At 43.8% G+C, this 13,953-nt stretch overlaps 1 protein-coding gene across 2 annotated transcripts in view; it reads left to right on the top strand.

The window, feature by feature from the left end:
• Window positions 1-1,894: 1,894 nt before the first annotated feature.
• RBMS3 (RNA binding motif single stranded interacting protein 3) overlaps window positions 1,895-13,953 on the top strand; it is a 1,412,069-nt gene continuing 1,400,010 nt past the window's right edge. For both annotated transcript variants that reach the window (XR_012482314.1, XM_074267882.1), the window contains exon 1: window positions 1,895-2,290. Coding sequence is in view for 1 of the 2 variants with exons in the window: in XM_074267882.1 (XP_074123983.1) it covers window positions 2,090-2,290 (201 nt within the window). In the remaining variant the exon portion in view is untranslated. The remainder of the gene's footprint in view (window positions 2,291-13,953) is intronic.

Genomic DNA, 13,953 nt, shown 5'->3' with positions numbered 1-13,953 from the left:
TTTCTTACCTTCATAACCCACTACTTGTGTGCCTGTGGGCAAATGATTTAACTTTCTTGGAACTCAGTTTCCTTTTTTGTGAGGTGAGGACAGTGGAGGAACCTTGGAGCTCTCCGTAGGAGATAATGACATTACACAGGACTGGTTTACTTGTTTTAGGGGGAAATGTGTAACTGCTATATAAAACTTAAATTGAGGATAATGTGATGCAGAAAGGAAGGATAATTTCTCAGTTTCTTCAAGTTAACCTCATCTATTCATCACACCTTAGCAGTGAAATTTTCTGGGAAATGAAATGAATAGTTCATTTATCTCATCAGGAGAGGGATATCATGGAAGCTGGAGCAAAGGGCATCCTTTAATATTGACCTGCATCTTAATAAGCAGATATTTCATTATCAAGCGAACCACTGCTGAGACCAGTCTCAGGGCCACTATGGCAAGTCCCTCCCCCTCGATGTTTCCATGAAGTTGCCAGGCAGTTCCCCAGGACAATGTGATGTTATATTTAGAAGTGTAACCTGATCACCTGACGGTGAGCCCTGATTTAAGAATTACCAAGTCTAACCTTGCCATTCATTTTGGAAATATATACACATCAAGGGAATAGCTGCTGCCTGACCACTAGGATCACTCCCAAAGGCGAGCCTTGCCCTTCTGAGAGAATGTTCTTGTAAAAGGCACAACTTCCCATCTGAAAAAGGCAGCTAACATTTGGAAGGGAAAAAAAAAAAAATCCAAGGCATATTGCAGTAAATGCCTGCCCCTAGCTTCTCTCCTCTCCCTTCTCCTCCCCCATCCAGCTTGGGCTCCCGACGTTTATCGCCAACTCGAAGGAGCCAGACTGCGAGCCAGACATCTTCTCCCCTCTGCTCAGGTTCAAACCCGGGAGCAGGCAGCTGGGAGGGATGTCGATTTCCTGCCCGAAATTGTCTCTTGTTTTTCCTCTTTACTCCAGTTCTCCTTGTGCAATGCTGCGTGCCACGCCGCTGGCAGAGCAGACAGAGGGAGAAGGAGAGAGAGGGAGCTCCAGTCACACACACCAAACACACACTCACACTCAGACACACGCGCGCGCACACACTCACCCCAGCCTGCCAGGCGACTGCCATCCAGGAGATCGCAGTCACCAGTGGAAAGGGGGGGGGAGTTGGAGGTAGGGGGGTCGGGCGTGGGTAAGGGGGGGGGGGCTACGCCAGCCACAATCGTGTCCATGCTCGGCTCTCATCCTCGCCGCCACCACCTTGCACAGGTCGGGAAATCGCTTGTTTTCCTTTGCTTTTGGGTAGCACAGCCTCTGGCCGGGGGGAAGGGGAGGGGAGGAGGGAAGCCTAGCTGGGGGAGCGCTGGGGGCCGGGGGTGGGGTCGGCGTGGGGGTGGGGTGGACATTGAACTTTTCCTTGGCGTGATCAGCATATTGGCAGTTTCCCCGGGCTGATCCCGGCGATCTGTGGTTTGTTCTTCCAGTTAACTTTGTTCCCGAGGCTCCCGGGGAGGGGGTCTGGGGGAACTGGCGAAGCAGAAGGGAGCCAGCGACGAGGAGAGGGGCAAAAACAAAGGTCTGGATCCGGGACCTAGATAAGGAGAGAAAGTAAATAAGCACCGCGCCCGGCTCGAGCTCGCGGGGTCTGGGCGGCCAGGCGTCAGCTGCTTGCTTCGCGTTGGCTGTTTCGGGGAGCTTGAAGGCCACCGCACCAAGGACACACAACACACAACACACACACACACACACACACACACACACGCACACACACACAGGCGGCCCCACAGGCACAGGCGCGCTCTCAATGGATACAAAAGTCTGGCCGTTCTAGTGGCGAGGAGGGAGGGAGGGAGGAAGGGAGGAAAGGAGGAAGAGAGGGAAGGAGGAAGGGGGGCGGGCGGCGGAGAGCCCGGGGCGGGGGAGAGCCGGAGCTCGAGCCCTGCCGGAGCCCGAGCCCGAGCCCGAGCCGGAGCCCGAGCCAGAGCGACTGCGCCCGTGCCGGCTCCCCTCGCCATGCGTGCCGCGGGCCCGTGAACGGAGCCGCCGTGCGCCGCTGGCTGCCAAGTCCTTGCCCCGCTTTTGTCTCGCCCTACAGTGAATCGGAAGATGGAGATGGATGTTAAGGGAGTTTCTCAGTGCCCGGAGCCCATCCCCCACTCTCAGGGGGCTGGCGGAGGCTGTCAGCAGCCACCGCCGCCGCCGCCGCCGCCGCCGCCGCCGCCGCAGGATGAGCAGCCCGGGGAAAGTGCGGCCGCCGGGGACAGCCACCCAGAGAAGAGACCAAACAGCGAGAAAGAAGACAAAAAGGTAGGTCTGCCGGCCGCCCCCTGCCCAGCATCTCCGCGCTCAGCCGGGAGTCCTCGGGTCGCCTCCACCGCCTGCCCTGGCTGGAGAGCCCCAGCCGGAGGGTGGGGTCTGCGGGCGGAGGGGCGGGGGCCGCGGAGCGGGCCGTCTCGTCCTGCCGGCTGTCTGTCGGTCTGTGGCGGGGCGGGGGTGGGGATGGGGAGTGACTTTCCCAAGTGGAGGCAGCGGCGGCATGGAGGAGCCCGTCCTGGATTGCGGGCTGAGCCGCCTGGGTGTGCTCTCCGTGCCCGGGGCTGAGGGGAGGCGGGGCGGCGGGGGGCGGCCGGGGCCGGCGGCCAGACCGCCGCTCGCCCTCCCGGCTCCGAGGGAGGAGGCTCTGCGGGCTCCGTGCTCCGAGCCGCGAGTTCCCAAGCGGCTCGGGGGAAGCCTCGGGGCCGCGGGCGGGGAGCCGGAGAGCGGCCCCCCACGCTGGCCCGCTGCGGGGAGCAAACTTTCCCTCGTTCCCGAATCGAGCCTCGCTCTGGCGGCGGCGGCGGCGAGCCCTCCGGCCTCACCTGTCACCCCTGCCCCCGGAAGGGCAGCCCCTCACGGCCGCCTCAGCCCTGCTGTGTCATTGCACACCGGGGGACGGCTCCTTCTCCCTGTAGCGGGGGACAGAGCCTTGGAGGGAAGGGAGTTCTAGGGAAGATGGTTCCACTTCCACACTGTCCCTGCCACTCCTCTTCAATAAAGAGGGAGAAATGCATTAAAAAAAAAAAAAAAAAAAAAGGCCATTATACTAATGCCGGGCCAATATACTTACCAGAACATGACTTTTTCTCGAAGCATTTTCTCCTCTTTATGTATTTTTGGTGAAACTGAAGGCTAAGTGTTCCATGGAACCGGGGGGGGGGGGGAAGGGCACCTGCACTGATGCTCTTAAACTTGGGGAATTCGATTGGGAATCCACACCTTCCCATCCCCCCAAAAAGTTATGATTTGTGTTTGGAAGCCGGAGAGCTGCGCTCAGGCCCTTTACTACCTCACCATTGGTCTGATCCACGTAAGCTGAATGGGAAAGATGTGGGGAGTGTGATGAGCTCCACTGCCTTAGAGACAATAGTACTGAGGACAGCCTGAGACCTGGGAGCCCGAGAGTGGTCTGCTTTCTGGGAATGCTTCTGCTGTACAGGTGGACTGAAGAAATCCGTAAACTCTGGCTGGATTTCACCCAGGAGGCTCCAGCCACATTGAATTTCGAGTTGGGTTCACTTGACAAGTCTTAGGGGAAGAAAAAAAAAAAAAAGTGTCTTTCCCGAAATCACCAGTGGTCAGAATGTGTGCTGCATGCAGGAAGCAAGCTGAGCATCAGAGCTGTGTGTCAATCGGGGGGAAAATCAGTGACATGGCTTTCATGTGAGAAGCAACCCACTAGAGCACTGGGACTGGCAGTTTGTGTGGCTCTGCAGATACTGGGGGGGGGGGGGAGCTGGTAGCAAAGAAGAGGGAAAAAGGCAATGGATTTTAATATTCTAATATACTCAGCTTTTCAGTAACTCTTGATTTCATGAATATTTAATTGTCATGACTGCATATTTACGACTTCAGATGACTCTCGGAGCCCGCTTTTATGAAACAAGCGTCTCAGAGCATAGTTTTATCTAGCTGAACTTTAAATCGATGCTTTAAAATATGTTTGGGAAATAATTGCAGCCTCCAGCCGGTCCTACCATCTCCATATTGTGGGTTCTCTTGGTGCCTTGAGCAGAGAAAATTCCTGCCATCAGCAGAAATCCCTGCTTACTAGTTACTCTTGGATGCACCATGCAGTCTGTCTAATTTTTATTTTTTTTATTTTTTTTTACCCATGGTGGGGAGCAGGGAAGCAAATCCAGTCCCCATATTACTGCAGGTGAAAAGAGGCCTGAAAGGGGGCTGATTACATTTAGTTAATTAACATGTGCAGATAATTGAGTATTCCACTGATGTGATTTGCTTTATGTTTGTCGGCAATTTCTTGAGGTAGAAACAAAATACTACTTTTTTTTCCCTCCAGGTGTTTGCCTTAAAAAAAAAAAAAAAATCAGACTCCATCCTCATCTCATCCCAGAAATCAGTTGGGTTAACCCTTTAGTGGCCTCTTCCAAAGATATTCTGTTCTGTCTTTTAGAAGAGTTGAAGAAATGGGGTCGGGGCTGATGGGACATTTATAGCTGGGTTTGTCTTAAGAGACTATCAAGACAAAGTGCGCATTTGATTTTTTTTTTTTTTTGAATTCTGGTTTCAACAGTGATCAAGATTTCAGAAGGTTGAATCAGGTTATTCTTCTGTGATTAAAACTAAATCCAAACTGAAATAAATTAAGTCTTGGTCATACTATGAAGAAATATATGAACGTACACACACATAATGGGAAGGATTCTCAAAAAAATAGGAAAGTGACAAAATATATTCTTGGTTGAATCTTTGTGTTTTCGCAATAGCTCCAGAAATTCAGACTGGAAATATGAGAGTCAATACTCCTAAAGCACAAGCCCTTTAAAAAGCATCTTTATCACAGCTGCTTTTTATTTTATTTTTTTTAAATGACTTGTTTTGGGGAGGGAGTAATTAAAGACAGCGATAATATTTTCTTAGAATTAATTTTAAGGCCATTGCTCTTTTTCAGTTGTCCAGTTGTCCTAAGTTTGTCATCTGACAAAAAAATAGCCAGGGCCTTGTCCCAAGTTCTCAGAAAGTCTTTAGTAACCATAGTAGCAGCATCTACAGGCTACAGGGATAGACTGACCTACAAACTTTTAGAAACTTGTAGTTCCTCATAGACCCCTTCATTTGGAGTCAGAAGGAACCCCAGATGTTGTCTAGTTCAACCTACTCATCTTACATATGAAGAAATGGAATCTTTGAGAAGCTAAGTGACTTTTTCAGGTGCTCAGAGGTGTGAAGTCATCAGGTGGCTCCAAATCTAGTATTCTTTCTTACACTACTTCAAGGTTTTGGGGGGTTGGGAAGGGATAGAAAAAATAGCAGCAAGTTCGATATTTTCAAAACTTTCTAAAAGCAACCTGTGTCTTAACAGGACGATAGTCACATGGGATAAGCAATGTCCTATTTGGGAATGTCTGGGCTCTGACCAATTTACGTAGTACCAGGTTTCCTGAATATAACCTCTCACTTGCTTCCTCCTAAGGTCTCACATGTCTGTGTCCAAGTAAATAAAGAGCTCTTAAATTCAATATCAAAGGACCCACAATTTGTAGATTCATTGGGTAAGAATTGGAAAGAGCTTTGACAGGTCAGCTGGTTGATCTCTGAGCTTTAGACTAGCATGGCTTCCCTTGGAAGAAGAGACAAGATTCCTTCTTCAAGCATTAACTGTCACCATGCCCTCTGCATCTTGCACTCATCACCAGTTAAGTCCCCTTTTCTTTAAAGAGGTAGCAGAGTATTACAGGATGTCTAGACTAGGCTTCTTTGTGGTCCAATCCTGCTCCTGATGTTTACTGGATGAATATCTATAGGTAATGAATTCTTCTGGCCTCGGTGTCTTGATCTGTTCAATGGGGATATTGAAATCTTGAAGGACACTCTTGAAGCTCAGCTGAGATCATCTACATGAAGCCCTTTGTAAACTTCAGAATACTATCAATACCACTTGTTGTTTTTCCCTAGTTCTTCTATTCTCTGATAAAGAATAATAACTGGTCATCACCATTCAGGCTTAGAGGCTCCAGGTCCTGAAGAAAGTTACAGATTCAGCCTTCACCATTCATTTGTCCAAGGTTTAATTATCTTAGTTGTTTTAATTGTTTTTCCTTCTCTTTCTTTAACCCTTTGCTTTTCTTCCTCCATTTTTTTATGTTCAGGAAAGTAACTTCTGAATCTTACATTCCCTCCTACCTCAGTTTTAAATTAAAAAATTTTTTGCAACTCATTTTTAATCAGAATCATGAGAAAATCATGGAAATAAAATGAGCCTTGGAGTCAGGAAATTCTCTTACTCTTCCTGGCTGTGTGTCGCTGCTCAAGTTAGTTAACTTCTTACTCCTGAAAGACTTTCTAAAGCTTGAAGTTGCAGATTGAACTCATGGAGGAAATTTCCACACTGGGAATTCTCTAAATCAATGAAATCCTAAAATAAAATTTTTAAAATGTGAATTATCACTTATGGTGTACTTTAAGGTGTGCAATGCACATTTTCCACACAATTAAGCCTAACAATCGACATATGACACGTATCTTATAGATACCAGCTGGGAGATATAGTGGACAAGGCATTGGAACTGGAATCAGGAAGACCTGAGTGCAAATTTAGATTTAGGTGCTAGCTTCCTTAACCTCTCTGTCCGCTTCAGTTTCCTCATCTGCAAAATGGGGATAATGAGAGTATCCAGGCTTCTAGGCTTCTTGTGTGGGCTCCAATGAAATAATTGTTTTTAAAGTAATTTGTAAAACTTAAAATGATACATAAATGCCAGATCTTATTATGCTTGCTGGTGCATTTCCAAAATTCTTGTTTTTCTTTGGATCCAGCTAGAGCTCTTAATCCTTGAAAAAAGAGTGGGAAATGGCTTTCCCCTTTACTGTCCAGTCCAACAATTTGATTTTCTGTCACTCTGATTATTGGTTAACAGGTGTGCTTTATGGACAATAAGTGGTATAGCATGATTTAATTTAACAGACCTTGTGGCATAAATGCTGGAGATACACAGACAAATTAAAATATGCCCATTCTTTGGGGGGAGATAGGGAGGAATTTACCCATAGAAGTGAATACACAGTCTATGTTAAGTCATTCCAAGGCATACTAGAAAGTGCTTGGAATTGTAGGATCAAAAAAGTGTTGATGAAAACATATTTTCTTGGAATGTAGGGATTCTAAGAGGCAGAGGTGAGGAGAGAGTATATTCTGAACTAGGATAGGGCAGAGTTGGAGAGGTTACTGCTTCTAGAAAGGCACAGGTAGAAGATGAAAAATCACATACAATAATATAAAATCATATATAAAAGGTCTTTAAAACAGAGGGTATGTGAAAGGGAAGTAATATGAAATCAAAATTGAAATATATCTAGGAGGCAGATTATGGAAGGAATCTACCAGGAAAGATCATATCTATATGTGTTTTTCTGTATTATTGTTTTTTCAGTATAAAGTAATATGCTGCTGATTCATTTTATCAGATTTGATTATTATTTTGTTTAGTTGAGGGCCAGAAAGTCCATTGGGGCTCCTGCCTTAGGTAGTTACGACAGTTTTACTGGTTTACACACTCCCTGTGCTTTGGATTGTATGAGATATGAAAGATGTACGTATGTATGTATGATGTAACCAGCTGTTCTTGCTTGGTGCAGAGAGTTGGCAGGGCTTTCAGCTTATCTTACTTTGAGTTACAAAATTTTAGGGCCTTTTTTTCTACCTGGTGAGTTTTCCCCTTGAGGAGATTTGAGGGCTAAACTTTTGGGGAAATACCACATTTTTAAAAAAAATTCTCCAGTGTGGCCAATCCCAAAGGTCAAGTGGCCTATCCTGCTGGGAACTTGGGCAGAGTCAGAACTTTGAAAATTTGAAGAGTATTGACAGCTGGTAGGAACTAGTCTTGGGAAAGCTTATTATTCTTATGTTTTCTTTTCTTACTTTTTGTCCTGAAAATACTTAGAAAGCAGGAGAGAATGTAGGGAAGTTAGCAGAGTTACACAGTAAACAAAAGTTTGATGCTAATCACATTTCTTGTTTTTGTTCTTGTTCTTCTTCTTCTCTTGTTCTTATTCTTCTTCTCTTCTTCTTGTTATTTTTCTTTTTTGTAGAAAGGAATTAATTAGGTACCATGGCACAGAGGAATCAATATAACATCTGAAGTCACAGAACTTGAATTCAGATCTCCAGCTCTGCCATTTGCCACCTCTGTAACCTTAGACCGATAACTACTTCTTTGGGCTTTTTTCTCCTGATCCATAAAACACAGGACAAAAGTTCTTAACCTCAGGTCCATAAATTTGCTTTTTAAAAAAATGATACTTATTTTTAATATAGTTTTCTTTCTTATCTTATGCATTTTATTTTGTGTTTAAAGAGATTTTTTTTTGAGAAGGGATCTACAGGTGTCACCAGAAAGCCTGCTCAAAGGTCCCAGAACACTAAAAAAGGCCAAGTATATCTAGATTATCAATAGAATATCTAGACCTCAAGGAGTTCTTTGGTAAGATTATCTATGAGTTGTATGTATCATGTGAGAATCCAGCCTTTCCTAGTGGACACAGAGTATTAGGCCTCAGCTTATCACATTCAATCTTTCAAGGAAAATTACACACACACACACACACACACACACACACACACACACACACACACATATATGTAAAACTACGGAAAACTGGAGAGTGGAATGTCACAGGGAAAAGAGCGGGGGGTGTTGGCCAGTTGGCTGCTGGCAGCTTTCTCCCAGCTTCCCTCCTGGCAGGGCTGATCTTCTGATATGAATTGAATGAGGGGTGAGGCAGGTGAGTGGTTAGCAATCACTCATCTCTCCCTTTTCCTTGTATTTTACTTATCTGTAGAGGGAGGGAGGTGTATCATGAACTGAGTGCAGAGTCAGCCCCATAACTGACATTTATAGGTTGTGTTAACCCAGGTAGATCACTCGGCTTCTCAGGGCCCTGAGTGACTGCAGAAGGAGCTCCAATCCTCACTCCTATTAATGTCTCCCTATCTTCCTTTACTTCACTCCATCTCATTTGTCATTAGTTATTTGCCTAATGTCTCCCAGTTCTGATGGTGAGCTCCCAGAAGGCAAGAATTGCTTTTGCCTTTGTATAGTATTTCCTTAGCACACAGTAGGTGCTTAATAAATGGATGTGGTAGAGGGTTGTTTGCTCTCTAAAAGTTCCACATATTTTTGAAATCATAGGTTCTGACCTCTATTCCCATCCCAACTTCTTTGTACAATTATCATGTTGAATATAAATTCACTAATGGCAGGAGCTTCTTATATCTTTAGTTAATGAACTGAAGAAGGGAAATAGACATGGTCATAGCTCTTTTCTACTGAAAATCAGGTTCTCATCTCTGGCAGAAGGGATGAGTTTGGATTCTGGTGAAGGGGGCAGCCATGTTTCCTGAGTCATGTGACTGATATGGGAAAATATCCTGTAATCCTGTTGTTGACTATGAAAAAATCCTGAGCATGATGTGGCAGTTTGTAATTTATGACTTGTACAACCCAGCCAAGTTGACTTTGTGTTCATCCTCTGACTTCTGAAACCTAGAGATGCTCCCCATCCTTTCCCCAGTGCCCAGGAATCCCTAATTGAGTTGTTATTATGCTAACAGCTTCAGATGATGATTTCCCACATGGAATCCTAATATTTGATAGGAAAGAAGCCCATCATATGGGGCAAGTCCTTTTCTGGAAATCAGAAAGTATAACAATAGCACTAATAAATACCATTTTATGATGCCTTTGTTTGCAAACACTTTCACGTATTAACTCATTTGATCCCCACCTTTTGAAGTGGGTGCTTTATTTATATCAATTTTACAGATGAGGCACAGAGAAGTTGCAACTTGCTAGTCACACAGCTAGTAAGTATCTGGGTTATAGTCCTGGGTCTTCTAACTGTCATCTTGGGCAAGTTGCCTTAACTCCGTTGGCCTCAGTTTGCTGATCTCTAAAATGGAAGGAGAAAGACCAGTTCTCTAAAACCATTGTAACTATATGCAAATGTTAGAGTCATCTAGTTTTTGGCCACGTATTCTGAAGATAAGTAGGAAGAAAATGATATCTTGCCACTGGACTTCACATTTGTTCTTGTACCTTACTCCTTGATATGCATGTGAGAATTTGGAAGTTGAAAAGCTTGTTGACTCTGAATCTGAAAAGCCCTAGATAATTTATTGGCAGAACAGATTCTGAAACAATGTCCATACAGTTTATCGATAGAGTTGATACAGTTTAGCAATGGAATCTGAGTGGGGAGCCACAAGGGATTTCTAATCCTAAATCAGAGTGTAGTTTGTAACAGAGACCTTGTCCCTAGTGGATAGGAAGTAGCAGTTACACAATTGAGTTAAGCTGTAGTGATAGCTCGTTGAGATTGTTGTCCGTTCTGATTCTGAGAAAGAAAAGGTGGTACCTCAGCTAGAAATACATTTGTAGCAAGATCCTGGAAAAAGAGAAAAGAGAGGGAGGGAGGGGATAATGTAGAAAAATGAACACAAGGGATAATGTTATAAAAAAATTACTCATGCATATATACTGTCAAAAATTTATAAATTAAAAAAAGAAATATTTACATTTTCAGTTCATCTCCTAAAATAATATCGTACACAAATTTACTAATAAAATATCAAAGTGAAAAAAAAAAAGAGAAAAGGTCCAAAAGCTTGCTCCAGTGGAGCTGCTTCTGACTCTGATAAATAGCAACCACAGGACCAGTGGTGTACCACCTTGTAGTAGCCAATAAGATCAGGCAAAAACGATGCCCAGCAGATGCTACATACCAACCAGAAGCTATCTGGGATATAAGTACAGGGAGAATAAGCTCAGTGGGATTATATCATCAGAAAACTAGAGTGAACCTTCTCTGTCAGAGATAAATTGCTTTTCTATATGAGCTTTGGCTATATATATTCCCTATGTGTGAGCCCTGATCAGATGCTTCCTATATTTCTCTCCACATCTTTCCTATGTAAACTCCCTATTTACACTGGATCTAGATATATTTGTGGGGAAGTGTGCCCTACAGTTTTGGTTATATATGTTCCCTGTGTGGGAGTTCTGACCAGATGCTTTCTACATTTCTCACTACACCTTCCCATGTGAATTCCCCCTTTCCACATGTTCCCTATATCATTGTGGGAAAGTGTGCCCTACAGTTTTGGGGAAATGTTTTATCATTACTTTTCTGATTTTGCCTTTTCATTAAATGCTTTTGCTCTGAACTAATTATGTTCTGTGGCTGACCGAGAAAAATAAACACATCAGCAGGGGTTGTGGAGCTTGATTTTGACTGAATGCTGACCCATGGAGTACATTGAACCTAAGGCAGAATTGTCTGGGGACCTATATGTGCTATAATATATTTCAGTTATCCCACTCTAACCTCAATTTTTTTTTATAACTTTTTATTTACAAAACATATGTGTGGGCAAGTTTTCAACACTGACCCTTGCAAAACCTTCTGTTCCAACTTTTTCCCTCCTTTCCCCTATTCCCTCCCCTAGATGGCAGGCAATCCAATTTATATTAAATATATTAAAATATATGTTAAATCCAATATATGTGTACATATTTATATAGTTATCTTACTAACAAGAAAAATCAGATCTAGAAAGAAAGAAAAAAAACCTGAGAAGGAAAATAAAAATGCAAGCAAACAATAACAGAAAGAGTGAAAATGCTATGTTGTGGTCCACTCTCATTTCCCACAGTTGTCTCTTTGGGTTTAGCTGATTCTCTTCATTACTGAATGATTGGAACTTAACCTCAATATTTTGAGATGAAATTGGTACAGTAAAAGGAATCTCATGCTGCTTATTTACCCCATTTTTTAGGGTCATGAAAAAGGTCAGGGAGAAGACATTGGGATCTCTCCCTTCATAGGCAATAACTCCCAGAGTGAGCTGGGACATTCAACCTAAATCACAAATCTAAGAAATTGGCAGACTTCTTTCCACAGTTTTGTGAAGTAAGCCTTTCTTAGTGGTATGACTTTCACAAAACTTTTAAAAAGAAATAAACAAAAGTAATTATGTAAATCTTCCAAGACACCAGTTCCCACACAGAGGAGCAGAGCAAGGCCTGAGATTCAAAATCATTAGTTTCGCCATTTGTACTATTAGGGCACATTAACCTTCAGAGATCCCTGGTGACTTCTAAAGTCCTTTCTAGCTCTCAGCCCTGTGATTCTGTGATCTTCTCAATGGAATTTGGCTGGAGGTTCATTAAAGTGTGGAATTAAGAAATGGAAAAGACCTTGGAAGAACCCTGAACTTTAGGTAAGAAGACCTGTGTCCAGTATAGAATCATATGCAGTAAACCAACATGTCTGACACATGCTTAACATGTGCCAGACATGTGCCAAGTGCTGAAGATTCAAGGAATGGTCGAAAACACGGACCTTGTCTTCAAGGAATTAATATTGAAAAAGAGGGGTCAACGTGGAACTAACTAGATACGTATAAGATATATACGGGGTAGATGGAAGATAGGCTCAGAGGGAAAAGCTCTGTTGAAAATTGTGGGGCAGTGGAGAAATGAGATATGCTAGATGTTGAGATGGAGAAGTGATAGCTTTTGGCAATGGATTGGATACTTGGGGTGAGTGCAAGTGATGGGTCAAGGATGTCACTGAGATTTGAAATCATGGTGACTGGGAGGACAGTAATAGAAAAGTGTGGTAGAGAGGGGTATTTGGGGGGAAACATGATGAGTTTCTACTTTAGGCACGCTGTGTTTTCGATATCCAAGAAGCAGTTAATTGGCGGTAGTTTGATAGCTCATTGTCTTAAGAGCACAAGTCAGTTAAGATCTGAGCTTGAAATTCCCAACTGTGATTCTGGGAAGGTAACTTAAATTCTCTTTGATGGTCAGTTTCCTGGGAATACGGGACTAATTATACCATCTATTTTCCCCTCTCTGTAAAGCATTTTGCAAGCCTTAAAGTGATAATACAGACATACCTATACACACACACACACACACACACACACACATATATATATATATATATATATATATATATATATATATAAAATCACACACATACATACATAATTGCAGCTATTATAATGAAGATGGAGACTCAGGTGGGTTTAGGGCTGGATGTATAGGTCTTGGAACCATTTGTGTAGAGATAATGTTGCTTCTCTAAATAGAACTTATGGGAGCTGTTAAAAGGATGAGAAGAGAAGAGGGCTAAAGGTCAAGTTGTAAGACATCCCCATGTATAGAAGGCATGACAAAAAGGAGAATCCAACAGAGGCTACAGAGAAGGTGTTGTCACATAGGTAGGAGCAAAACAGGGAGAGAGCAATGTCCCAGAAGGGAAAGGGATTGCATTCTAGCAAGAGAGGAAAGTCAGTACAAAGACTAACTGCAGAACTGCACCTAGTAAAGTTAGTCAAAAGACAAAGATATGAAGAGGCCATGGGTTAGATGGAAATAATGTGTTGAAAGAAAGGAAGGGAGAAAGAGGAGAGAGAGAGAGAGAGAGAGAGAGAGAGAGAGAGAGAGAGAGAGAGAGAGAGAGAGAGAGAGAGAGAGAGAGAGAGAGAGAGAGAGAGAGAGAGGAGAGAGAGAGAGAGAGAGAGAGAGAGAGAGAGAGAGAGAGAGAGAGAGAGAGAGAGAGAGAGAGAGAGAGAGAGAGAGACACGGATGGAGGGAGGGAGAGAGGGAGGAAGGAAGGAAGGAAGGAAGAAAGAAAGAAAGAAATCCCATATTTTAATTTGTACATTGTCTGGGCCGAAGTTTACTCATCTGTAAAATAAGGGAGTTGAACTAGATGGCTCTAAGATCCTACCGTGTCTAAATCCATGATCCTTGGAGAGGGAACCAGAGATCCTGGTGGCTACCAAGGAGCAGCCCTAGACACAGAGCCTTTGTAATGTGTGAAACAGCTAAGCTCTTTATCTGTGGCCGTATTTGTCTTTTCTCCACCTCCACTGAAGACTTCATAGTAAATTCTCCCAT

Source organism: Sminthopsis crassicaudata, chromosome 5, assembly GCF_048593235.1.
Source record: "Sminthopsis crassicaudata isolate SCR6 chromosome 5, ASM4859323v1, whole genome shotgun sequence".
NCBI lineage: Eukaryota > Metazoa > Chordata > Mammalia > Dasyuromorphia > Dasyuridae > Sminthopsis > Sminthopsis crassicaudata.
The sequence above is the reverse complement of the archived record's forward strand: the minus strand, read 5'-3'. Positions and strand labels throughout refer to the sequence as shown.